General features: G+C 37.0%; 1 protein-coding gene across 3 annotated transcripts in view; it reads right to left on the reverse strand.

The window, feature by feature from the left end:
* The window catches only part of LOC101486791 (E3 ubiquitin-protein ligase rnf213-alpha), a 65,494-nt gene extending 43,596 nt beyond the window's left edge, over positions 1-21,898 (reverse strand). For 2 of the 3 annotated variants that reach the window (XM_076874332.1, XM_076874334.1), the window contains exons 1-23: positions 21,849-21,898; positions 20,753-20,858; positions 19,863-19,981; positions 18,242-18,955; positions 17,422-17,715; positions 16,851-17,002; positions 16,621-16,764; positions 16,214-16,413; positions 12,099-12,364; positions 11,704-11,960; positions 11,126-11,317; positions 10,843-11,035; positions 8,440-8,495; positions 8,153-8,312; positions 7,837-7,971; positions 5,275-5,373; positions 5,071-5,193; positions 4,726-4,912; positions 4,243-4,416; positions 3,421-3,573; positions 1,411-2,021; positions 865-1,024; positions 568-785 (exon numbers count right to left, since the gene is read on the reverse strand). In XM_076874332.1, the coding sequence (XP_076730447.1) occupies positions 568-785; positions 865-1,024; positions 1,411-2,021; positions 3,421-3,573; positions 4,243-4,416; positions 4,726-4,912; positions 5,071-5,193; positions 5,275-5,373; positions 7,837-7,971; positions 8,153-8,312; positions 8,440-8,495; positions 10,843-11,035; positions 11,126-11,317; positions 11,704-11,960; positions 12,099-12,364; positions 16,214-16,413; positions 16,621-16,764; positions 16,851-17,002; positions 17,422-17,715; positions 18,242-18,955; positions 19,863-19,981; positions 20,753-20,852 (4,707 nt within the window). In that variant the 5' untranslated portion in view covers positions 20,853-20,858; positions 21,849-21,898. The remainder of the gene's footprint in view (positions 1-567; positions 786-864; positions 1,025-1,410; positions 2,022-3,420; positions 3,574-4,242; positions 4,417-4,725; positions 4,913-5,070; positions 5,194-5,274; positions 5,374-7,836; positions 7,972-8,152; positions 8,313-8,439; positions 8,496-10,842; positions 11,036-11,125; positions 11,318-11,703; positions 11,961-12,098; positions 12,365-16,213; positions 16,414-16,620; positions 16,765-16,850; positions 17,003-17,421; positions 17,716-18,241; positions 18,956-19,862; positions 19,982-20,752; positions 20,859-21,848) is intronic. The other variant, XM_076874333.1, reaches the window with a different exon arrangement.
* Positions 21,899-26,862: the final 4,964 nt, after the last annotated feature.

The raw sequence follows: 26,862 nt of genomic DNA on the forward strand, positions 1-26,862 counted from the left end.
CCAAACAACCACGTCATAAACGCATGGCACAACATTGAAGAGCCACCTCCACAGGACAAGACTTGGCTTTCTGTCTACATCTAAAGGACAAAGGTCACTCTTTCAAGGATAGGGGTCTATGTCCCTCTTGAAGGACACTCCCCTAGGAGCTAAATCTGGGACTCTCCACCAATTGACCTTAGAACTGAAGAAGCGTCTTGGATGAGCGGTGACATGTCTTCAAGCAACTTAAAGAAGTCCAGACACTTTTCTTTCCAAGTTCCTTAGACCACGATGACCTGGATGACTGAGAACCTTCACAGCCCATATAGCAAAATTCATCCACAGTAGTCAGACCGTTCCTTAACTAAATCCAACCTCAGACTACTGATTATATTGCTAATATAGATTAGTATCAGTAATATCTATATTAAGAAATATCTTTTAAATACCCTATGATATTTGAAGGAAGCAAGGTTTTTAATTTTTTAACAGCTTCAGTGATAAATCAGGACATTTTCTTAATGTTAGTACTTCTATCCATTTATAGCAGTGATGTTAGTTATATTTCATAAAGGAAGGTCTTACCAGCTTCTTGGGTATATCTTTGTCATTATCAAGTGCCTTCCACAATTTTGCAAGTGACTCATTGAATTTCTGAAAATCAGAATCCTGCTTCAGGTCATACAGCATGGACGAGAAACCAAGGACAGCATCATGAAAGCAGGCCACTCGATCGACATCCATGTCATTTTCTCCAGCAGAGATTGATGCCAGGTCAACAAAAACTTTCAGCTCATTGATATCTGCAGTTACAAGTATTCTTTAGTTGTTATGAAATCCTATATTTAATTGTTAATGATAAAAAAAAAGAATATTTTATACCTTTAAGTTCTTTTTTAATCCACTGGATAAAATCTTTACTCTGGAGGAATTTTTGAAGACATTCCTTGCGACTGTCTGTAATGCCTTTAAGAATATTTTTTGCATTTATGAAAGCATCATCAATGCAGTTCAGGTTGTTTTTCTTGAAGCTGGAGTCATTCTGAAAAATATACAATGATATTAAATCCCACAAAAATGTATTTTATAGAAGAGTATTTATACCCCCAAATAAATGTTTTATGATGGTTGTTTAGATCACACACATTTCATGTCTGTCATTCTTTTAGAATATTTTACATCTGAGAACAAGATCAAAATGATTTTTAACAGTGTCTGTTGTTCAACATGATCACTAATGGATGATAATTTATCTTAATAACTCAATTATATAATATATATCAAGAATATATTTTCTTCAGCTGAACATGACTGGATTCATCCATCAAAGGAGTCAAAAGTAAGTCAAATGTGAATATTTTGCAGGTAAGGGCTAGAGTTTCTTTCAATTACCTTGTTTTTAATAATATTAAGTAATTTTAAACATACCATTTGCAGCAACCTCTCCAGTACACTGAAGTCCCCTTCTGGACATAGCATGCTTTTGATGTCCTCAATGATTTTGGAAGATTCAACTGCTAGATGAACATCCTGGTATTGCTGAATTTGGTTAACCCTTTCTTTGATCCATGTTCTGTTATCAGATGTGTCTACTCTGCACATGATATCTAAGTCCTTTTTCAAGTTTTCACACTTTCCTTTATAGCCTTCAAAGATGTTGTCAATTTCTTCCAATAGAAGTTCTCCACTCTTTAGACTATCATAAAGCTTTTTGTAATTGTTGTAGCAGCTCTGAAATATTTTGTTGTAGACCTGGTCAAGGGTATAGATTTCTTCATTTCTATCAGTGTTATCTGTATCCGATTGGTCTCTTGATAGCTCCTCCACTTGGTTTTTCCAGCATGTTCTGAAGATCATGCTGTCTTTGATGGCATTCAGTTCTGAAGCCATTTGGCAGGTTGTATCACACAGATTGAAATAAGTGACATTTACGGATGTAGGAGAGATCAGTCCATCGAGAGTGCGGACCTTCATAAATTCATTCAGTTTCATTGTATCTGTGTTCTGATCAAGCTTTTTGTCCAATCCATTGAAATCAACTGTGGAAAAGATGTAAGCATAAAAATTACTGTGAAAATATAACACCAAAAATTATTTTCCCAGTCCTTTCCTAGTTTAATTATTTCTAGACCCAAAGAGTTCATTATTCACTCTTTCAATATGAAGTAGCAACAGCCTTTTAAGATCAATAGAATTCCTCCTGAATTCGGTCCTTCCAGAGGCTCCTATATGGATCTATTTATTTTTACAGTGTTAAAAAAATGAATGTCCACACTTCTAATGAAAAACTACTAAGATATGTTCTTCTTACCCAAAACAATGAATTGGTTCTATAAACATTCAGGGTGAGGTCTTAGAAAAGAGTTTCAGGACACAGCAGAAGCTCTGGCACCACATTGACACCCTTGAACCATCCCAGGCCAAATGCATGCTCACATACCCTCTCCCAGTAATATGAACAAGCAAAATAAAACATTCGATTGGAAACTGTCACTGCCGTATCCGACGCAATAAAATCATTCTTTTGTAAATCATGTTAGCATGTTTTATTTAAATGTTCTTCAAAACGTTTGGCTTTTGAAAAGCTAAATTCTATTCCAGGCATAAAAGAACCTGTGCCCACACCTTTCATTGCAAAACTGACATTATGCCTCCTTGGAAAATCCTGAGAATAACTTTATAACACGAAAAAAATGCTTTATGTTCATGTAGACCATTGGTAAATTTGTCCCAGAGGTATTCTTTTTTAAAAAAAAAAAAATCTCTATCATTGAGGAGATATCAGACCTTTTTTTTTTCTGCAGTCTTATCTAGAACAGGGCCAAAAGCTCCATCACCACCTTAACAGCACCTGATGTGCAGGAGTACTCAGAGAAAACCCACAGAGTCATACAGAAAAGCTTCCACTGAACAGGGAGGTTTAAACTGTGAACCTTTTACTCTGAGATGACAGTTGTAACAATTAAATAAAAAGAGTATAATGATATAAAAATATAATAGTAAAAATTTAGTTCTGAAAATGCTGGGACCTTTTCACCAACTGCAAACCGTCGAAGCATCATGAAACAAAAGCTACAGCAAAGAAGACTGCTGAGCAGTTAGAATACTATGTAAGACAAAAATTTAATAACATTCCTCTCCCAAAAGTCCAGCCGCTGGTCTTCTTAGTTCCCAGACATTTACAGTTAAAAGAAGACCAGATGGTGCACAATTTCCCAAATTTTTGAGATGTGTTGCTGCCATCAAATTAAAAATAAGCTAATATTTTTCCTAATATTGTACACTTTCTCAGTGTAAACATTTGATATGTTTTATATCTACTGTAAACAAAATATAGGTTTTGTTCTTTGATTTTATTTACATTTTACAGGGCATCTCAACATTTTTGGAATTTAGTTTGCAAGCTTCTTTTTTTCTCAGTTTGCTAGCACCACCCACCTTTCACATGCTCTGGAACGTCCTGGCACATTTGCAGAAGACTTTTGACCCGCTCCTTTTCAGTATTCACTGCCGCTGCTTCTTCTTCCCTCAGTCTTAGTAATGTTTTCATGTTTTGCTCATCTTTGCAGCGACCATCATCACATAGACCATCTGGAGAAGCATAAACACTTTGATGACCAGAAATATAGATAAATAAGGTAATGCTCCATAATACATAACACAACTGAAATTTTGTTATCATTTTACTTGTACATTTCCTGCCACACACACACACACACACACACACACACACACACACACACACACACACACACACACACACACACACCTCTTTGTATTCCTGGGTTGTGAATTAAACAGATTAGAAACCATTTATTCAGTAAATATGCAAATATCTTTGTTTACCTAGATTTTATCAAATAGACCATTCAAACTTCTGCTGATTTTAAAGAACATTGGCTGTTATTAATTTGTTCGTGGTACTGGGAGCAATAACACGCTTTACATTTTATGTGAAACTGCAATGTAACTGTAGAGAGTTTATTCATGTAACATCATTTTTAAAATTGCAAATTGTGTTACTAAATTCAAATGTCTAGATAACTTTCATTTCATACTTTGGGATGTGTTGTAGAAGGTGAAATAATAATAATATTAATAACAATAAAACAAATCAAACACAAAACAACAAAAACCCTTCAGAGGAAAAGAGTAGTGCACAGAAACAATCTGAAGTAATGGGAAGTAGACAAAAGAGTGAAGAAAAGAAAGAGGAATGCTAAGCAGAACTGGCAGAAGTAGATAGATATTCGTATTCACCTGTCTTCAGCAAATCAAGAAATTCACGTTTTCTCTGGAAAATGTGAAGTAGAGCTTTAAACTGAATGTCTCCATTGAGGAACTTTTCTGATACAGATTTGAATGCTGAAGCCCCCAAAGCTATCATGGTTTGTGCTTCATCTGAAAATGATTCAACCAGTCCCTCTCTAGCACCTGGAAAACAAGAGTACAAAAACCCAAACACATTTTACTGACTTTTTAGATAAAATAAAATGAAAGTCTGTTTATGGCTTTCTACATTTATTTTCTAAAATTTGTTAAATAGATATACTACACAAATAACACATCCAGCCTTACAAACCCACAGCCTGGCATTTACGTTCACATATTTATGTAAAATATAATATAAACATGAAATGGGCACTACACAGAAATGTGCAATTAATATTATGTTAGAGAGTAACAATAATCTAGACATTAATAAAGAGTAGTAGTACATTTTTTTTCAATTTTAAAGTTTACCTGCCAACTGGAAGATAGTTTTGGCCATGGGCCAGTTCATAAGATACTCAAATATTGAGTCTTCGCCTTGAATGTACTCTCCATTGACTTTGGGCCATGACTCCACCACAACAACAGACATGAGCTTCAGAAACTTTGTGATATTATGTCTTTTCAAAAGATTCAACACCCCTTCACCAGATTTATCCTAAGCAGAAAAAAGGGAATAGGTTAATGTGTGTGTGTGTTAATATGAATTTATAACTTTTTCTATTAACCCCCCCCCCCCCCTCTCAATTTCCATTGAATGTACAATAATATCATGTGAAATTAATAAGCATTTTTCAAAATTTTTTGAAATCATACCTGGCAAATACGTGCAACTGCCTCCAGTGCACATTTCTCCATTGTGCTGCATAATGATGGACATGTATTGCTCGCCTTTTCCATTGTGGTACAGTATATTCCAATTTGATTTACATAATTTTCCTAGCACACAAGCACATATCATCAATATGTTTTTCAGGTGCACATGCAATGATGACAACTCAAATAAAAATTCATTCTTACTTTTTTCAGTTTGCCTTCAAAATCCTTCATGAATGTACTTCTCCAGTTTTTAGTGTGTTCCTCACGACTAAAAGATACTGTCAGGATATTGCTCCATACCTACAAAAAAGATGTGCATTTTAATAGATTATTGCAGTGTCCACTAATAGGCATGTTAACTTGTGCTTGATAAAAAAAAGTATGAAAATGTGAAACTCTGAAATTACAGTCCAGGAAACAAAAGACTTAAACTGCTCAAATTTCACAGAAGATTGTCTGATACCACCACCACCAATTGCAGTGGCATTAGACTTAGATGCTTGACAGTAACAACTGGTCCTAGTATTTACTGTTTTTTTTTTTTTACTGTATTTACTGTTTGTTTATTGTTTGTTTGTTGCTATATTTAAAATGATAAATGACTTGAAATGATTCTGAAAAAGGAGAGGCGAGGTAAAAAATTTTTTTCATGAAATTCGTTTGATTTTAGTTCTCTTTTTTCAAAAACGAATTCATAGTTGTAGATATGTCAGGCTCTTTTTATATGTGTAAAACAATGGCTTAGAGCAGACTGTAAGCCTAAATAAGGATCAAGTCCACACTTGATCCGTACTTTAATGCACCTATCACACATGCTATTCTTGTAGAAAAAAAATATTGTATTAATGTGCTTTACTTCACAGAAAATAAATGTGGTACACATTTAATTAAAAACAAAAATGAAGCAAAACAAAAGCAATTAAAAGCAAAATGAGACTATTGTTCACTTGCTTTGGTCCCCAACTATGAAGATGTTTTGAGATGGGCAAAGATGAGGCCACAAGGTATATATAAACTACCGGTCATATTTTTCAACACATCTTCTCCTTTAATCCCCAAAAGTTCATTTTGTTCATCTGGACGTAGTGTTTTCAGTGGGAGAAATGTTTCGTCACTCATCATTAATATCCAGAGAATTTACATATTAATGATCAAGCAACTGACCTCCCATCCCATTTTTCTTTCAGTGGTGCAGGTTTCAGTCATTATGCAAATGTACTGTTTATAAGACTGGGGAAACCTGCAGTCAGCTGAGACTGAAGAAGTCACTTGGATGAGTGACGAAACATTTCTCCCACTGAAAACGTCCAGATGAATAAAATCAACTTTTGCAGATTTACTTCCCTGGATGATTGAGCATGAATCAAGACCTTCTCCTTTTATGTTTCTTCTTGATTTTCATGACTATTTACATTGTAGATTCTTACTGAAGGCAACAAGACTATGAATGAACACATGTGGAATTATGCAGTAAACAAAAAAAGTGAAATAACTCAAAACATGTTTAATATTTTAGGTTTTTCAAAATAGCCACTCTTTGCTTTGATTGCATTGCACACTCTTAGCATTCTCTCTCTCTGAGCTTCATGAGGTCGTCACTTGAAATGGTTTTCCAACAGTCTTGAAAGAGTTCCCAGAGATCCTGAGCACTTGTTGGTCCTTTTGGCCCTTTTGCCTTCACTCTTCACTCTCATCCCAAATCATCTCGATTGGGTTTAGGTCAGGTGACTGTGGAGGCCAGGCCACGGTGCAGCACTCCATCATCCTCCTTCTTGGTCATGGCCTAGAGGTGTGTTTGAGGTCATTGTCCTGTTGAAAAATAAATGATGGTCCAACTAAACCAAACCGGATGGGATGGAGAATGCTGTGGTAGCCATGCTGGTTCAGTGTGCCTTCAGTTTTCAATAAATCCCCAACAGTGGTGCCAGCAAAGCACCCCCTACACCAACTCTGTGTAGCATTCATCTGGGTTTTAATCTGAGGTGCGATTTCTGAGGCTGGTGATGAATTTATCCTCAGCAGCAGAGATGAGTCTTGGTCTTCCTTTCCTGGGGTGGTCCTCATGCAAGCCAGTTCCATTTTTGACGGTTGTTTCAACTGCACTTGGGGACACATTCAAAGTTTGAGCAATTTTCCAGACTAACTGACCTTCTGTTGCTAAAGTAATGATGGACTGTCATTTCTCTTTACTTAGCTGGTTGGTTCTTGCCATAATGTGAATTCTAAGAGTTATCTAATAGGGCTGTCAGCTGTTTACCAACCTCACTTCTGCACAACACAACTGATGGTCCCAACCCCATTAAGAAGGCAACAAATTCCACAAACAAACCCTGACAAGGCACACCTTTGAAGTGAAACCATTTCAGGACTACATCATGAAGCTCACTGAGAGAAGGCAGAGGCTTTGCAGTGCTGTCAACAAAACAAAGGGTGGCTACTTTGAGGAATGTAAAATATAAAACATATTTAGATTTATTTATCTTCTTTTTCTTTGCTACATAAGTCCACATATCTTGCTTCATATCTTTGATGTCTTCAGTTTGTATCTACAATGTAGAAAGTAGTAAAAATTAAGACAAACCATTAAATGAGAAGGTGTGTCCAAACCTTTGACTGTTAGTGTACATTGATTCCCTCGTTTTTGTTTTGTAAGATGAGCTATATCTAAGTTCACTATAAAGTGGCTACTGTGCTGAGCAGAAAAGTCATAAATTATTTTTATGACACCATAACAGAGAACAAGATTACTCAATTTCTACTTACCTTTATTTCATTGGGTACAGAAAAGTGCAAATGATTCCATTCATTGAGCAGTTTATTACTGAAAGTATTTCTTCGCCACTTCCTCATTGTTTCTAATGTCTCCCAAAATGACTCTTCCTGAATTCGTTCTTTTGTCTGTAACAGTTGTAAATTTCTTTATGAAATAAAATAAACTAAACGCTGTCAATGTGATAAATCTACATTTGTATTTAAGCATTAGAATTGAAGTATTCTTTGAATTTTGAGGTTTAGCTAAAAGAAACATAAAGACATTTTGCTCATACGGTAGTCCAACTGACTAACAAGCAGCTCTGACCTGGGAATCATTGTGGCCGTAGACCTTGGCTATCAGACAGACTAGTTCAAGGAAGTGGAGAGGAAGGTCAGAGTCATTTGGACCTTTTGTGAAATTACAGACAGAGCCAAGAAGCATTACTGCAGTTTTCAGGCAACACTCTCCATTTTTGTCATCGAAACTAGGAGAAGAAAACATTACATTATTGTTTGAGGAAAGACTGCTATCAGCACTGACGCTGAAAATCAATATTGATCCTTCTTCAGAGATACTGGGTTATAATGAAAGACAGAGGCTTTTTATTGTACCTGTTATTTTGGCGACTTTCTCTTTTGATGACATGGGATGTCAAATTTTTCAGAACCTGTAATCAGAATCATAGAAGATATTAACTGAATGTGAAGACACATAGCTGTTAAAGGCAACAACACACATGCCACTGGATATAAAATCTAGAGACTTCAGCTCCTGCTCCTATTCTGAAATACAGGGAGTGCAGAATTATTAGGCAAATGAGTATTTTGTCCACATCATCCTCTTCATGCATGTTGTCTTACTCCAAGCTGTATAGGCTCGAAAGCCTACTACCAATTAAGCATATTAGATGATGTGCATCTCTGTAATGAGAAGGGGTGTGGTCTAATGACATCAACACCCTATATCAGGTGTGCATAATTATTAGGCAACGTCCTTTCCTTTGGCAAAATGGGTCAAAAGAAGGACTTGACAGGCTCAGAAAAGTCAAAAATAGTGAGATATCTTGCAGAGGGATGCAGCAGTCTCAAAATTGCAAATCTTCTGAAGCGTGATCATCAAACAATCAAGCGTTTCATTCAAAATAGTCAACAGGGTCGCAAGAAGCGTGTGGAAAAACCAAGGCGCAAAATAACTGCCCATGAACTGAGAAAAGTCAAGCGTGCAGCTGCCAAGATGCCACTTCCCACCAGTTTGGCCATATTTCAGAGCTGCAACATCACTGGAGTGCCCAAAAGCACAAGGTGTGCAATACTCAGAGACATGGCCAAGGTAAGAAAGGCTGAAAGACGACCACCACTGAACAAGACACACAAGCTGAAACGTCAAGACTGGGCCAAGAAATATCTCAAGACTGATTTTTCTAAGGTTTTATGGACTGATGAAATGAGAGTAAGTCTTGATGGGCCAAATGGATGGGCCCGTGGCTGGATTGGTAAAGGGCAGAGAGCTCCAGTCCGACTCAGACGCCAGCAAGGTGGAGGTGGAGTACTGGTTTGGGCTGGTATCATCAAAGATGAGCTTGTGGGGCCTTTTCTGGTTGAGGATGGAGTCAAGCTCACTCCCAGTCCTACTGCCAGTTTCTGGAAGACACCTTCTTCAAGCAGTGGTACAGGAAGAAGTCTGCATCCTTCAAGAAAAACATGATTTTCATGCAGGACAATGCTCCATCACACGCGTCCAAATACTCCACAGCGTGGCTGGCAAGAAAGGGTATAAAAGAAGAAAAACTAATGACATGGCCACCTTGTTCACCTGATCTGAACCCCATTGAGAACCTGTGGTCCATCATCAAATGTGAGGTTTACAAGGAGGGAAAACAGTACACCTCTCTGAACAGTGTCTGGGAGGCTGTGGTTGGTGCTGCACGCAATGTTGATGGTGAACAGATCAAAACACTGACAGAATCCATGGATGGCAGGCGTTTGAGTGTCCTTGCAAAGAAAGGTGGCTATATTGGTTGCTGATTTGTTTTTGTTTTGTTTTTGAATGTCAGAAATGTATATTTGTGAATGTGGAGATGTTATATTGGTTTCACTGGTAAAAATAAATAATTGAAATGGGTATATATTTGTTTTTTGTTAAGTTGCCTAATAATTATGCACAGTAATAGTCACCTGCACACACAGATATCCCCCTAAAATAGCTAAAACTAAAAACAAACTAAAAACTACTTCCAAAAACATTCAGCTTTGATATTAATGAGTTTTTTGGGTTCATTGAGAACATGGTTGTTGTTCAATAATAAAATTATTCCTCAAAAATACAACTTGCCTAATAATTCTGCACTCCCTATATATCACGAGACAAGGCACTTTAGCCAGTCACAGGTCTTTGCATATCAGAATAGTTGAGTGCTATAAATAAATTTAACCAATAAATCTGCATAATAAAACATTCATTTGCGAAATGGATTACAGTGAGAACTTGGCAGAGGAGGATTATAACCCTGTATTAAATCAAAAGTCAGTGTTGACTTTCATTTTTGGAGTTGCTACTTGGGTTTAGAATTTTTTTTGTTTCATTTTATTTTTAATTATTTATGTTATCTATGTATTTTGTCTGGCTTGGGGGAGTTTTGAACACAACACTCAGTCTCTTGTCACATAGCAGACATAAACCCCCTCACAAAAACTAGAATTTTTTTTTTTCATATTAAAAACAGCCACAGTCAAAATAATAATTAATAATATTAACTAATTATAAAATGCTATTAATTTAAAATTGATTAATTAATAATAATTAATTAAATAGTATTATTAATTAATAATTTATTTCTATAGAACTGAGGGAAGCTACATGACGTGACAACAATTTAATTTTATACAGCCAAGTATTACTTAGTTCTATAATATTAAATATAAGTAAAACTTGATATTAATATTAATTTTAATTTCACTTTGCTATTTATTACTCTGTTATTATAAAAACAAAATAACTGTTTTAAGAATATTTACCTTGTACATGGGTTGAGTTATGCCAGATTTGATGTTGAACTGCAAATAATGAAGAATGTCTAGTAGTTCAACTCTCACACTGGACATGAAGCTCATTAGGTCATCCACCCGTATGAGACACATCCAAGAGTGCACAAGAAGACGATCAATGGCTGCCAGGTATGCATGTTCTTTCATGATCTCAATCCAATTTCTAGTTAAAGGGGTTAGGGTCAGAGCAGAAAAAATGGGACCAGACAAATTTAATTACATTTTAACATCTTTATGGGGGATAAGCACTTACTGTGCGTAGCTGGGTACTTTGATTCCCCTCAAGCCTCTCCAAGATTCAGATTGTGGATTCAAGACTGGGGAAACTGGCTCAAATGGTTTGCTTTCTCCTCTCAGTAGATGAATCAGAGGGATGACCAAGACCCACTTCTCAATATGGTGGTTTATAGCAGTGTGGCAAAGGTTCTCCAGTGCATCTGCAACTCTGTATATGCAGCGAAATCAGCAAACATACAAGACCAGCAAAAAATTCACATAATACAGGACAGGAGACATTCATTTTTCCAGATATTTTAACAGGAGCACTACACTGGAAAACCCAAAACATTGTTTGTTGCACCAGTCCAATCAGGTCCAATCAGGTTGATCAGATTGTAATAATGTAATGTGTATGTGTTAGTCCCCGTAGGGAAATTGACGATAACGGATAAATTGCGGCTTTGTAACTATTGTATATAAACAAACACATTTTATAATGTTTTAGTAAATTTAGACTTTAAACTGGTTTGTTCTTGTCTCCCATATTATCTTTGTAAAAACACAATCATTGTCACAATGTTTATGCTTAAAAATAAACCACACACTAATTACCTTTTTTTATCTGTCAAAGGATTTGCAAAGTTTTCCCAGAAAGTGGCAAACTGGCCCTGCGCCAATTCAGGCAGGCAAAGAAGACGGCATAGAATGGAAAGTTTATCTCTCATGCTGTCCTTCAGATGCATGTTGCAGACCAGCAAACCAATAATCCCTGCATGGAGATTTGGTAGCAAGGATTGTACTGTTTCACTTTTCTTTCTGGCCCTAAGACCAATAATTTCCTCTAGAAACTTTTTTAGAAGGTATTTAATCTGGAAAAGGCAAAGGGTGAATATCAGAAAACATGGGAACATTGGAAAACATTCAGTACTTTATCTTATACTGTTGGATTATGGATGTAATATGTTGAAACATAAAACATAAAACACAACATAAAACACGTCATTTACCTGTTCTGAGCCATATGGTAATCCCCACTGTTTTTCCATACCATCATGAAGTAGAGGATAAGTGTATGTATGAATGAACTGTTGCAGCAGGAGAAAGAAGTTTTCTACATTTTGTTCATTCCAGGTTGTGAGAAGATCAAAGATTATTTTTAACATCTCCCAGCCAGCTTGGTCTCTCCCTTCCATCACAGTTTTTTTTGCAGTATTCCAGTACCAGGCAGTGTTTAATTTGGGATGGATCATATCATCATATTGATGCCATTCACCTTTGAAGCACAAAATATGCCAAGTTTAGTAATGGTTAAATGTATTATTCAGTTGGTCCATTCATACTTTTGGGGGCATATAAGATTAGAACATTTAGGCTTGTGCATATTGAATTTTAATAACCACAGAACTTTATATACTTTCTTTAGTTTCTAGTCCCTAGGTTTCTGTTATTGTGCCTCCCCTGTATTCCGCCTTTATGTCTAGTCTCTCTTGTCTCTATGTTCGTGCATCTCCTGTGTCCCCAGTCAGTCATGTCTACTTGTCTCAGTGTCAAGACCAATGACTTTTTACAGTCATTGGTCAAGACCATGTCTCTTTGTTGGTCTCATGTTTCCTGTTTTACTTCGACAGTCCCTCGTCCTATGTTTACTGTATTCAGTTTTGCATCCTCCCTGTCTTGTTTTGTCAGATTAGTCTCAGCTACGTTTCCCTCCTGTGTTTCGTTCCCTTGTTATCCTTGGTGTATTTAAGCCCTGTGTTTTCCTCTGCCTGTTGTCGTGTTGTCCCATGTGTTGTGTGTTCCGTCATATTTTCCAGGTCCGAGCTTCTAGGTCCCAGGTTTCTAGTTTCCCAGTGTTTTGTTGTTAGTTTTCCATTTTAGGCTATGTTTTCTTATTTCTGGTATTTGAGTTTTGTCACAGCCTAATAAAAGCTGCCCCTTTTAGTTTACTTCTTTGTGTTCGTTAGTCCTGCATTTGGGTCCTCTTCCTGCCTGCTAGGGCTGTGCGATATGACCAAAATCTCATATCTTGATATAAGACATTTCTCATCCCAACAGCGATACATATCACAAAATAGTGCATTTTCTGTAAATTCTGTGACTCTTCTTGACTTGACTTGTGTGAAGTGTTTCCAGCTGGGCGTTGTGTACCTGGAGTCGAGTGTTTTGACCCATGCATGAAACTATATATTTTTAAGTTGTAACGGCTGCCATTTTCTTTGGGAGTATTTATTACATGGTGTGCTGTGGGAAAAAGCCTGTTCTAACATTTACAGTGGGGCAAAAAAGTATTTAGTCAGCCACCGATTGTGCAAGTTCCCCCACCTAAAATGATGACAGAGGTCAGTAATTTGCACCAGAGGTACACTTCAACTGTGAGAGACAGAATGTGAAAAAAAAAAATCCATGAATTCACATGGTAGGATTTGTAAAGAATTTATTCGTAAATCAGGGTGGAAAATAAGTATTTGGTCAATAACAAAAATACAACTCAATACTTTGTAACATAACCTTTGTTGGCAATAACAGAGGTCAAACGTTTACTATAGGTCTTTACCAGGTTTGCACACACAGTAGCTGGTATTTTGGCCCATTCCTCCATGCAGATCTTCTCGAGAGCAGTGATGTTTTGGGGCTGTCGCCGAGCAACACGGACTTTCAACTCCCGCCACAGATTTTCTATGGGGTTGAGGTCTGGAGACTGGCTAGGCCACTCCAGGACTTTCAAATGCTTCTTACGGAGCCACTCCTTTGTTGCCCGGGCGGTGTGTTTTGGATCATTGTCATGTTGGAAGACCGAGCCTTGTTTCATCTTCAAAGTTCTCACTGATGGAAGGAGGTTTTGGCTCAAAATCTCACGATACATGGCCCCATTCATTCTGTCCTTAACACGGATCAGTCGTCCTGTCCCCTTGGCAGAAAAACAGCCCCATAGCATGATGTTTCCACCCCCATGCTTCACAGTAGGTATGGTGTTCTTGGGATGCAACTCAGTATTCTTCTTCCTCCAAACACGACGAGTTGAGTTTATACCAAAAGGTTCTACTTTGGTTTCATCTGACCACATGACCCCAATCCTCTGCTGTATCATCCATGTGCTCTCTGGCAAACTTCAGACGGGCCTGGACATGCACTGGCTTCAGCAGCGGAACACGTCTGGCACTGCGGGATTTGATTCCCTGCCGTTGTAGTGTGTTACTGATGGTGACCTTTGTTACTTTGGTCCCAGCTCTCTGCAGGTCATTCACCAGGTCCCCCCGTGTGGTTCTGGGATCTTTGCTCACCGTTCTCATGATCATTTTGACCCCACGGGATGAGATCTTGCGTGGAGCCCCAGATCGAGGGAGATTATCAGTGGTCTTGTATGTCTTCCATTTTCTGATGATTGCTCCCACAGTTGATTTTTTCACACCAAGCTGCTTGCCTATTGTAGATTCACTCTTCCCAGTCTGGTGCAGGTCTACAATACTTTTCCTGGTGTCCTTCGAAAGCTCTTTGGTCTTGGCCATGGCGGAGTTTGGAGTCTGACTGTTTGAGGCTGTGGACAGGTGTCTTTTATACAGATGATGAGTTCAAACAGGTGCCATTCATACAGGTAACGAGTGGGGGACAGAAAAGCTTCTTACAGAAGACGTTACAGGTCTGTGAGAGCCAGAGATTTTCCTTGTTTGAGGTGACCAAATACTTATTTTCCACCCTAATTAACGAATAAATTCTTTACAAATCCTACCATGTGGATTCATGGATTTTTTTTTCACATTCTGTCTCTCACAGTTGAAGTGTACCTCTGGTGCAAATTACTGACCTCTGTCATCATTTTAAGTGGGGGAACTTGCACAATCGGTGGCTGACTAAACACTTTTTTGCCCCACTGTAGGTCTAAGGTTTATTTTGAGCACTTGACGGCTCTTTTTTGCTTGCCATCCGTAAACTCTCTCCATACTCTTTCACATGATTCTTGCGTAGGTGGTAGAAGAGAACAAATTTATTGCTGTAAACAGTGTATTTTGTGACACCACAAAACAAACGATAGCGTATGATATGAAACAATAGATGTTTTAATTTCATCATCTGATATATTTCGTCATATTGCACAACCCTACTGCCTGCCACAGCAAGTTGCATGACAGGTTTAGATCTAAGTTGATAGAGAGAATAAGCCACAGTCCTACATGATAAAATCGGTCCTAACCTGATTTTCATTCACTGATTGAATCACAAGTTAGATCTGGTGGTCCATGACAATGTAAAACATATTACACTTATTTTCAGATTTTTTTGTGATTCTTACTTTCTTGTTTCGCTGTTGCTATCAGAAAGGTTGGGTCTCAGGCTTTTAATTTGAGGATGTACATTTGCTGCTACAGCTGTGTTCCAGTGACACCAATGAAGTCACTGTGGTGAGCTGTTTTTTTGTGAATGAAAAATTAATGAAACAACGAATAAAGGATCACTGAAGTTATTTTTGCTCCTGCTTAAAAAATAGGGAGTACGCGGTAAAGCAGGTCATCTACTAAGATGGTTCAGTCCCTGGCTTCTCCCACCTTCAGTCAGCATGCCTAAATATCCTTGGGCAAGACACTGAAATCCAAGTTGCTCCCCGAAGTGTTCAGAGTGTTAATATGTGTGAATGTTAGACACAAAGCACTTAAATTTAGAAAAAAGGTGCCTGTATGAATGGGTGTCAATGGGTGAATGAGGCATGTAGATAAAGCGCTTTCAGTACTAAAATTCACCAAATTCTCAATCTAATGAAAATTGTACATATGAATAGTTAGCAAACTATCAAGAAATACTTTACTGAGGTATTTCAAAAGTTCAACTATTGTGGTATCAGAGGAGAGAATATGTGCAAATTGTGGTTCTGGTGTCAACAACTGACTGCAGAGGAGGGTTCGTTACAATAAAACCATACTCTCACAGAGTAAAAATAGTATAAACATCTCTCCAGTGAAAATGTCTGCTGTTTGACCAAGTAGACCAAAGGTTGCCTCCATCCTTACTTGGAGATTAGCACTGGATTAAGGTGAAAGAGGGTTTTTTGTTTTTCTCTGTTTTTTCCATTTATTAAATAAAGTAATTAAATCTAATATTTGCTAAATCTGTATTAATAAGATGAATTCACCTTCTCTTGTTAAAAGTTCTTGTTTGATTGACAGGCATCTGTTGATGTAGTCATTTTTCTCTTCCTGGTAGATGGCCTCATAAATGAACTCCTTTTTACTGTGCTTGTAAACTGCATATTTGTAGGGTATACGCTCATGAAGTTTTTCCTTGGGAATTTTAACACGTGTTTCAACAAGATATCCCTTATCTCCACGAGACCTATTAAACAGAAAGTTATTGTTAGAGATGGGACATACAGATGACAAATAATGTAATAATTCGATAAAAGCTAATATAGTTTCTATACTGGCAAAAATAGGAATATTTGATCACATCTAAATTCACTCTCGTTGGTTTCCGGTGGAGAATATATAAAACTATTGGTTTGCAACAGTTGTGGAAAAAACAAATAAACAAACAAAATACCTGGGGAACATTTCGATGTAAGCATCCCAGTTTCCTAACAGTGCTGCAGATTTTAACACAACAAAGTCTTTCTCTGGATCCAAATGAAAGTCATTAGAAACGACAACGTGAAAATATATAGATATTCCTTCACTGACTGATGAACTGGAATAAAAGGAAAGAAGCAAGTAAATAATTTCATGGTTAAAAATATTAACTCAAATATGTATATTCTACATCCTGTTACTTACTTTTGTGGTCTCTGATGGCCCACTTGGACATCACTATGATGGGGAGGGCAGGATGAAGTTGGTGGCCTAGAGCCAACTACATCTTTTTTGCCTGGTTGCTGTTCTTTTGCCAGATATGCACCTGTGTCCTTATTTGAGTTAGTGGAAGTAGCCTTATAAATGTAAAAAAAAAAATGTTAAAAACCCCCCAACAATAATTATTTCTTAATGTATGAATAAAATAAAAATAAAACTCCTTAAGTCCTTCTACTTATGAAAATTGATAAGTAATTAATATTACTTAAATTGGTTTCAGATTGGAAAAAAACATTTCATAAATGTTACAATTTAAAAATCTTTGTCCTCATGTTATAATTTTGCATTTTTGTATTAAATTCAGTTTGTCAATTAAAACTCTGTATTTGACTTCATAATACCTCACTGCTTTGATGATGTCCTTTGTTACTGGGCTATGATTTTTATATAATTTTTGTTGTTATAAAATTGAATATTTTCTCTTCATACTATGATTTTACATTTCTGAATAAAATTCAGTTTGTCAGTTAAAACTCTGTATTTCACTTCTGAATACCTCAGTGTTTTTGGTGGTGTCCTTTGTTACCGGCGTTGTGGAAACAGATAGGTTTGTTTCAGGTGTTGCCTTACTGCGTAATTCAGAGTCACTTTCAGCAGTCACAGCAAGATGTCCCTCTTTCTTATTACAAGACTCTATACCTTGAGGGAAAGCAGCTAATTTACTTTCCAGCTGTGTCTGCAGAAGGGATGTGGATCTGCTTCCATTTTCTGCTTCAACTTGGGTTGCAATGTTGTCTGGTGTTGTAGAATGCTCTCTGTCTGGCTGTGATTCAGCAGCAGCCAATTGTACCTAAAGAATAGCTACAGAGTTAGTTCACTAAATACCTATTAAAATTTTTAAGTATTTATTGAGATAGGGTTTCTCTGGAAGCAGAGCCTACACTGTTTTTGTAATTAATCCTAATAACATGTTATCTCTAATACACACAGAGTTGTGCCACTTTTTAGTTCAAACATGATGTTTGTCTTTGCAAACTCATAACTAAAGGGAACCAGTAAGTTAGTCCACTGTCTGAACAAGACAAATAGGACATTGTGGAAGCTGAACTTGAAGGTCCGGAGAAACTGGTTCTTGTATTTTTGAGACTTTTTTTTTTTTTTACTGCAGTTGAAGTTGAAACAAGCAGACAAAACAATGTTTTACTTCCAGAAAGAAAAATCTGTGGTTTCCTGTTTAACTATTGCTAGATAAATATATTCCTTAATAAATGATTTGTTTTGTTATAAAATTCAATATTTTCTCCTCATACTATGGTTTTGCATTTCTGTATAAAATTCGGTTTTAGGTTAAAACTCTGTATTTGACTTCATAATACCTCAGTGTCTTTGCTGGTGTCCTTTGTTACTGGGCTGGGTCTTGAAGACTTCTCTGAATTTGTGGTATTTTGATCATCTGAATAACACGTCTCAACTCCTACTTGGTCTTTTTTCCTGTCAGCCTGTTTTGTGAACGTATTTTGATCTGTGTTCATGGAGTTTTTAGTATCAGCTGACTTCCGAGAGAGATTTTGAATCTCATGAGATGTTGTCTTGTTTGCATCTTGGTGTGGGGCAGGCTGTGTTGCTGCCTTGGCTTCTTTTAATATGTCCTCAGATGATTCAGGGACAGTAGACTCAGCTTCTTTGGTTATTGGGGAATCTTTGGAGTTAAATAAGGGTCCAGAATGAACATCACTTCGCTTGTCAGAAGGAATTTGATATGGATCCGGGGTGTCATCTTTGTCTATATCTGATGAATCCCTTGTTTGATGTGCTGGTATTTTACTGTGGGCAGATGTAGCGGAGGGTGTTGTTTTAGGAACAGACAGGTTTGTTTCAGGTGTTGCCCCACTGCACGAGTCAGAGTTAATTTCAGCAGCCACAGCATTTTGCTTCTGTTTCTCCTCACAAGCTGCTAGTTCACTGTCAAACTGTGTCTGGTGAAGAGATGAAGATGCACTCTCATTTTCCACTGTGGCTGGGTCTGCATTGCTATGTGATGATGCAGGACCTTTGCTGTCCAGCTCAGAAACATCAGTAGCCAACTGTCCCTGAAAAAAACTACACAGTTAGTTCAGGAAATACCATTTCAAATTGATAATTTCTAGAAGCAGAAATTAAACACTTTTTGTATTACTGTGCTATAAAAGGGTAGAGAGATGGGAGGCTAATGCAAACAGCAGAGACACATTTGAAGTTAACAAAAAGCAGGTCTTTAATGTGGCTTTTCATGTTACAACGTTAAAAAAGAACAGGTGGAAATAAGCACATGCTGTGTTGTGTGACAAAACAAAGCAAACAGTCAAATACAGGGTACAAAGACACAAACAATTTAATCAGGGGAAGAGAGGACACAGGGGTAATAAGACACAGCTGAAAGTAATCAGCGTAGACGAATAAAGCTCAAAGCAGGACACAAGAGACAAGAACTTGCAAAGTAATACAGGAAGTAACATAGAACTAAACACAGAAGCAAGAAACACACACACTTAACACAATACAGGGGAACACTAGGGAAGGCAAGAATAACATGTAAATTCTAAACACTAACAGAAAGTAGCAAAAACTAAGGATTAAGGATCCTAAAAGACTAAACGTAATACTGAGTCAAAATAAAACCAATCAAAAAATGCCTACAAGTACATAACTCAAAAGAAATTCAAACAAAAGTCAAACTTATAACTCTGGAATGACTGTACAGTAATTAGAGTTAATCCAATTAGATCTTGGTACAATAAAATAACCATGGCAGAGGGAAAAAGAACCACCACCAATTACAATTATAAAATTCAGAAAACCCTTAAATAGGAGCAAACCTGGGTTCTTGTGCTCAAAGTACAAACACCAGTCAAAGCTAAACTTGGAAGGTTTGCAAAAGGATTTTCTTGTATTTTTAATAGGGTGTTTACTGCTCTAGATAATCTTGGTGTAAAACAGTATTTTTTATTTTTTTTTTACCTGTATTTGGGTGGTGTTTTCCTTTATACCTTTATCTTCTTTTGGAGCCTGGTCTTGATCCTCCTTTTGGCTTTTCTCCTTGGCTGTGGTTGAAATTATATGTGTCGATGTGGCACCATCTGTTTAACAATTAATTTTATGTAAGTTTTATATATATCTATTCAGAGTGAACATGGCATTGGAGATGATCCAGTTTTTTTCCTTATTCATATGACCATGACCTTTGACCTATGACCACGAAGCATTACATTTTCAAATGCTATAATTTGTTATCTTTACCCAGTGATTAACTGAATCGAGCAAATTGGACTGATATCTTTGGCTTGTATAAGCTGTAAAACTTTTTAAGATTTTAAGATGTATTCCTGTGGTGTGTTATTTTGTGAAACTTTCTGGCATCATTGGGATGTCATAGGGTGTTGTACTGAAAAATAAAAGTGTCTTGTACAGCTCTCCATGCCCTATCGTATGATATATTACTTGATATGGTTTCTTGATTTTTTTTTTCAGAGTCAATTTTGACAACAAGGAAAGTTAAGATCAAATGCTTGGCCAACCTAGGTCCTTTAAGACCTAGTATATTGCTGTGAAGTTGGAAGACAATCCATAAAAAATTGGGGGTATTATGAAGTTCTCACCAAATTTTAAATAATGAAAACTGTGGACGGTATACTGTTAACAAACAGACAAACAAACAAAACTGATTACATACACCCTCCCTTTGGGGGAAGACCAATGGAAATGACGATACTTGTGTTTTAGACGATTATCAGAACACTGTGTCATTTTCATTCTAGTTAAACATCCACCTACCGTACTGTTTTATGGTTGCAAATGAACTCCTTGAACTAGGGTTAATATAAGTTGTACTATTACAACAGGAAACTTACCTTGAGCCTTTTTTTGAGACAAAAGAAATAACTTGTTGCCACATTCAGGGCAGAATTTAAATGTCCTGTCCACTTGAGTTCCACATTCGGTGCAAAACATGATTGCCTGAAAAAAATAACATTATAAATGACAGAAACATTGTAATGCCCTTGAGCATCGTACGTATAATTCAAGCTCTTTCAAAAACTGTTTTACCAAACTGATTGATATCATCTTATCTTCTGTATGTTATAATAAGTTAAATAGGCGGCAGTGTTGAGGAATTTAAAACATTGAATCTGTGTTAACGTTGTTGTCCGTCAACAATTTACAGTGACATGATTTTAATGTCAGACTTTAAATACTGCTACACTGCACACATTATTGAAAATAATGCATTTCTATATTTTGACATATTCAATGTGATAACAGAAGATGTGAGTGTGTATATTTATTTAAACAGTCAATACATTTGCAAATCTTATAACGTTCAGGTTTTAGTGAAAGCATTGGAAATGTGTTACATATTATTTGTTGAAGTCATAGTCGAAGGTGTACTTTTGAGTACTATTGTAAAAGCCTGAGTAGTAAGAAATGTGTTTTGTTATCAACAATAGACTTTATATAGCTTACTGGGGTCACAGAGTTATTTTCACTTTCATTTACAGTAATGGTGGGGCTGATTCATAATTTTAACTTGCCTTTCTTATACTCAAAGCTTGATCCTTTTCTCTTTGCAAAAGAAATTAGAAATTGCTTTATAAAAAAAATATAGCTGCAAAAAAATCTTGTACAGTGTTTTATTTTATGAAATTAATTTAGGCCATCTTGTATTATGTAGTAGCATTTAACAGTTAAAAATACTTATTTAGATTCATAATGTTTGTCTTTTTATCTTTAAATTACAATACAGGACATGGTGATTAGGGATATGCAGAAGTTAAGAAGGAAGTATACAGTTAGGTCAAATGCTGTTACAGATTACCAATTTATATTGTAATAAAAGATGAATAAAACACATCTGATAATATTTAGTATTACAGACACAATACTTGAACCTCGGGCATGTCCCAGTGCATTATTATTATCTGTAAGGATAGTTGTTAGATGTCCTACCGTGTTTGTTCTTCTTCCTTACATTGTCAGCAGTCAGCTCTGTGTGAGCATTGGTGCTAAAGAATATAGCTTAACCGTTCCCATATTTACTTTCATTTTCATTTACAGTGAAAGGTGTGGCTGTTTTTCAAATCATGCAATCGACAGATAAATAATCACACAGACTCAAAAGATCTGTCTTGACACTTTTTTCAGTCATACCCCCAAAATATTTTTGGGGTAATATTTTTTATCAGATATGACAAAAAAATAAAAATAAATAAATAAAAACAAACCCAGTCAACAGGAGTAGAGTTAGACTTAAGTTAAAGTTATTTAAACAACACCATATGCATTATTAAAATAATATGCATAGCAAGAAGAAAACGTAGCTTTATTGTTTGACACATTCAGTGTAGTAACAAAAAGTTTGTAGGGGTCCATGTAAGTTAACAGCGTGTCTAAGTGCTGCCTGCTAATAACACAGGAATTGCCAACTCACTCCTCTTCAGATATTCTACACCTTACAACCCACCCAAATACAAGGTGAATCCCACCTGCCAAATTATTTCATGTGGCCCACAGGAAGTTAAAAGCAATAAAATGACCATAGTTTGTGTGCAAAACTACATGTCCCACAATGAATCTTTTGCGTCCTACGTAATGACAACATCTGCCTCCCGATGGCAGTATTTCAACAGCAGTGCGTTTTAGAGCGGTTTTCTGTGGAAGCTTGTTTCCACCTCTGAATTTGAAGAAAGAAAAAAAAAAGACAAAGGAGAAAATCTTGCCACCCAGAAGCCAAAATTTCAGGTCAGTGTCTCAACGCTTTGATTTTAGTATCTCAAAATGTCAACTTACTAACTCAAACGTCTGAGAAAATAAGTCAAATAACTTTTGAGATACTAACCTGAAATTGGCTCTCTCCCAATCAGGAATTTTTTGTTTTGTTTTTTGTTTTTTTCCCCCAGTGGCAGAAACAATAGCTTCTATAGTTTTCAGTCAAGTCATTGAGTTTAAAAAAGAAAAAGGAATATCAGCAACACCAAAATGTTGATGCATTGGAAAAGTAATTTAAGACAGAGCAAATGCAAATGCTTGTTTGTGCTACAGGGAAACATGCTGGTATGTCTTCTTTGCTATGAGCCCATGCTGGTGCTTGGGGAATACAGTTCATGCCAGCACTTTGAAACCTTTAGTTTTACAAGCATAGATCCAAGTATGCTAATCTTAGGCATCAAGAAAATAAACAGAAGGCCCAAGAATTAAAATATAGTTTGCAATCTCAGCAGACTATGATAGCCAGAGCTTTAGTACAAAATGTTGCAGCACTGAACGCAAGTTTTATTGTAGTTGAAGAAATCAGAGCTCCTAAGCATTTTTTCTGAAGTGGTGATTTTGAAGTCAAGAAGACTGAGGGTCCTCAAGTCTACACTTCATAATTCACATAACTGATCAGCCTGTTTAACTTACCTAAAAGCCTGTTTTTGTTCAGGACACACCTGATTAAAAATAAACTTAACAATGTCAGCTTGTCAAGAAAAAATATGGCAAACTGTGGGAAGAAATATAGTTAGGAAACCTGACAACACAGCTTGCTAAGGAGGCATGTGGTATCTGTTTTGTTTTTTCATTAGGTGTTGCTTGTCTCTGTGCTTACATTCTACATGTATCCACAGCTTGTTCTGCTTATTGAACAAAAACAAACAGGTCAGATGTTAGAATGATTTAAATTTTTATTCAAGTAGACTGACAAAACTTACAGACAGCTGGTGTTTAGAATAGAGCTGAATAAAAGTTAAAAAAACAACAACAACAACAACCATTTAATCTGAGCATCAGGAGCCCCACATGCAACATACAATAATTAAATAATTATTTCAAATATACTGACAGCACTCCAGTGAGATAAGTTCAAAAACAAAGTTAAATAAAAGTATCCAGTGATATACCTAACTTCAATCTTAGCCAAACAAATTTGCTTAGGTAAACACTGAAACAAACCAGTTAGGTATCATCTCAGTTAATTATATTCCATGATTAACTTCCACTGAGTGGCGAAAGCCAGTGGTTTTGAAAATGTTATGCTGGGAGTAAACCTCACCTTCCTGGTCAGCAGACAGCTGGTGGAGCAAGCTGGCAGACCAGTGGGAATGGAGATCTGTCATTAGTTTCTTATTATTGTTTTCTTTCAGGTTTACCCCTTTTTCCATTGTGTGATCAGTAAACCTTTTTTCTACAAGCCACATGAGTGCACAGCAAAAGTATGGTTACATTAAGAGATTTGATTGGGCAATACACTGTCATGAAAATGATATGTAATGAAATGAAACTGAATGAATGGGCTGCCACCAGTGCTTGTACAGCCAGTGCATCACGGTATGCCAGATTACAATTCCAACCCTGTCTTAAAATATCTATCTGTATATCTAGTATATATAGAGTGTAAAAGACAAAAGCTGAAAAGTTAGGGGAAGAAGAAAGAAGAAATACAACAAAAGGTATTTTTTTCGTTCCTGTGTGTTTAAAGTAAACACACACACACACACACGCGCACACACACACACACACACACACACACACACACACACACACAAACAAAGGTGTATAAACCAACCATATAATACCAATCTAAATCTTATATACAGAAAATATAGGGGATTACAGAAATGAAATGAATACCACAGAATATGCATTTATTACTGAGGTCATGGTTAAAAGTGGTGTTTGTACTGGCTGTTCCCTAATGCTGCTATAGAGGGAGTGAAACCTGAAGAAACCTGTTGTAAAGAATGTGACCAGACGACAATAACACTTTGCAAACCTAGCAGATTCGTCAACAGCTGATGTTATCTAAATAACTGGGTTCACAAACAGTACAGTAACAGGTACAGTGGGGCAAAAAAGTATTTAGTCAGCCACCGATTGCGCAAGTTCCCCCACCTAAAATGATGACAGAGGTCAGTAATTTGCACCAGAGGTACACTTCAACTGTGAGAGACAGAATGTGAAAAAAAAAATCCATGAATCCACATGGTAGGATTTGTAAAGAATTTATTCGTAAATCAGGGTGGAAAATAAGTATTTGGTCAATAACAAAAATACAACTCAATACTTTGTAACATAACCTTTGTTGGCAATAACAGAGGTCAAACGTTTACTATAGGTCTTTACCAGGTTTGCACACACAGTAGCTGGTATTTTGGCCCATTCCTCCATGCAGATCTTCTCGAGAGCAGTGATGTTTTGGGGCTGTCGCCGAGCAACACGGACTTTCAACTCCCGCCACAGATTTTCTATGGGGTTGAGGTCTGGAGACTGGCTAGGCCACTCCAGGACTTTCAAATGCTTCTTACGGAGCCACTCCTTTGTTGCCCGGGCGGTGTGTTTTGGATCCTTGTCATGTTGGAAGACCCAGCCTCGTTTCATCTTCAAAGTTCTCACTGATGGAAGGAGGTTTTGGCTCAAAATCTCACGATACATGGCCCCATTCATTCTGTCCTTAACACGGATCAGTCGTCCTGTCCCCTTGGCAGAAAAACAGCCTCATAGCATGATGTTTCCACCCCCATGCTTCACAGTAGGTATGGTGTTCTTGGGATGCAACTCAGTATTCTTCTTCCTCCAAACACGACGAGTTGAGTTTATACCAAAAAGTTCTACTTTGGTTTCATCTGACCACATGACATTCTCCCAATCCTCTGCTGTATCATCCATGTGCTCTCTGGCAAACTTCAGACGGGCCTGGACATGCACTGGCTTCAGCAGCGGAACACGTCTGGCACTGCGGGATTTGATTCCCTGCCGTTGTAGTGTGTTACTGATGGTGACCTTTGTTACTTTGGTCCCAGCTCTCTGCAGGTCATTCACCAGGTCCCCCCGTGTGGTTCTGGGATCTTTGCTCACCGTTCTCATGATCATTTTGACCCCACGGGATGAGATCTTGCGTGGAGCCCCAGATCGAGGGAGATTATCAGTGGTCTTGTATGTCTTCCATTTTCTGATGATTGCTCCCACAGTTGATTTTTTCACACCAAGCTGCTTGCCTATTGTAGATTCACTCTTCCCAGTCTGGTGCAGGTCTACAATACTTTTCCTGGTGTCCTTCGAAAGCTCTTTGGTCTTGGCCATGGCGGAGTTTGGAGTCTGACTGTTTGAGGCTGTGGACAGGTGTCTTTTATACAGATGATGAGTTCAAACAGGTGCCATTCATACAGGTAACGAGTGGGGGACAGAAAAGCTTCTTACAGAAGACGTTACAGGTCTGTGAGAGCCAGAGATTTTCCTTGTTTGAGGTGACCAAATACTTATTTTCCACCCTAATTTACGAATAAATTCTTTACAAATCCTACCATGTGGATTCATGGATTTTTTTTTCACATTCTGTCTCTCACAGTTGAAGTGTACCTCTGGTGCAAATTACTGACCTCTGTCATCATTTTAAGTGGGGGAACTTGCACAATCGGTGGCTGACTAAATACTTTTTTGCCCCACTGTACGTCTGCATTAAAACTTTTACTTCCCTTTTGTGTACACAAAAGTTTTTCCAGACTTTTCCCAAAGAAAGATTATTTGCAAATTAGTTTTTATTTATAGTTATATTCTGATGTTATGCAAATTTCTACCAAATCATTTAGGTTATCCTGCGTTATGTGTGTAGTAACACTGTAAATAAAATAAACAAAACAAAAAAACCCCCAAACAAACAAAAAGATTAATTTCAAGTAATTTTATATTACTCTGTTAATTATAACACATTACCAGATATACTGGAGACCCACTCAAATTTACTAGGAAGAGTAAAGTTAGATTATAAATTATATTATCATAAAATATAACTACAAAAACACCTTTGACTATGGCTAACCTCCTTTAATATTACAGAAACAACACTTGAATCTTGCACATAACCTAATGCACTATAGCCTGTAAGAATAATGATTGGATAACCTAGCATTTTTGCTCTTCTCCTTACATCGTTAACACTGTATAGCCAAAGTAATGACTGATTCTATAAAGTTAAGCTGTCACAGTT

Source organism: Maylandia zebra, linkage group LG15 (assembly GCF_041146795.1).
Source record: "Maylandia zebra isolate NMK-2024a linkage group LG15, Mzebra_GT3a, whole genome shotgun sequence".
NCBI classification, from domain to species: Eukaryota; Metazoa; Chordata; class Actinopteri; order Cichliformes; family Cichlidae; genus Maylandia; species Maylandia zebra.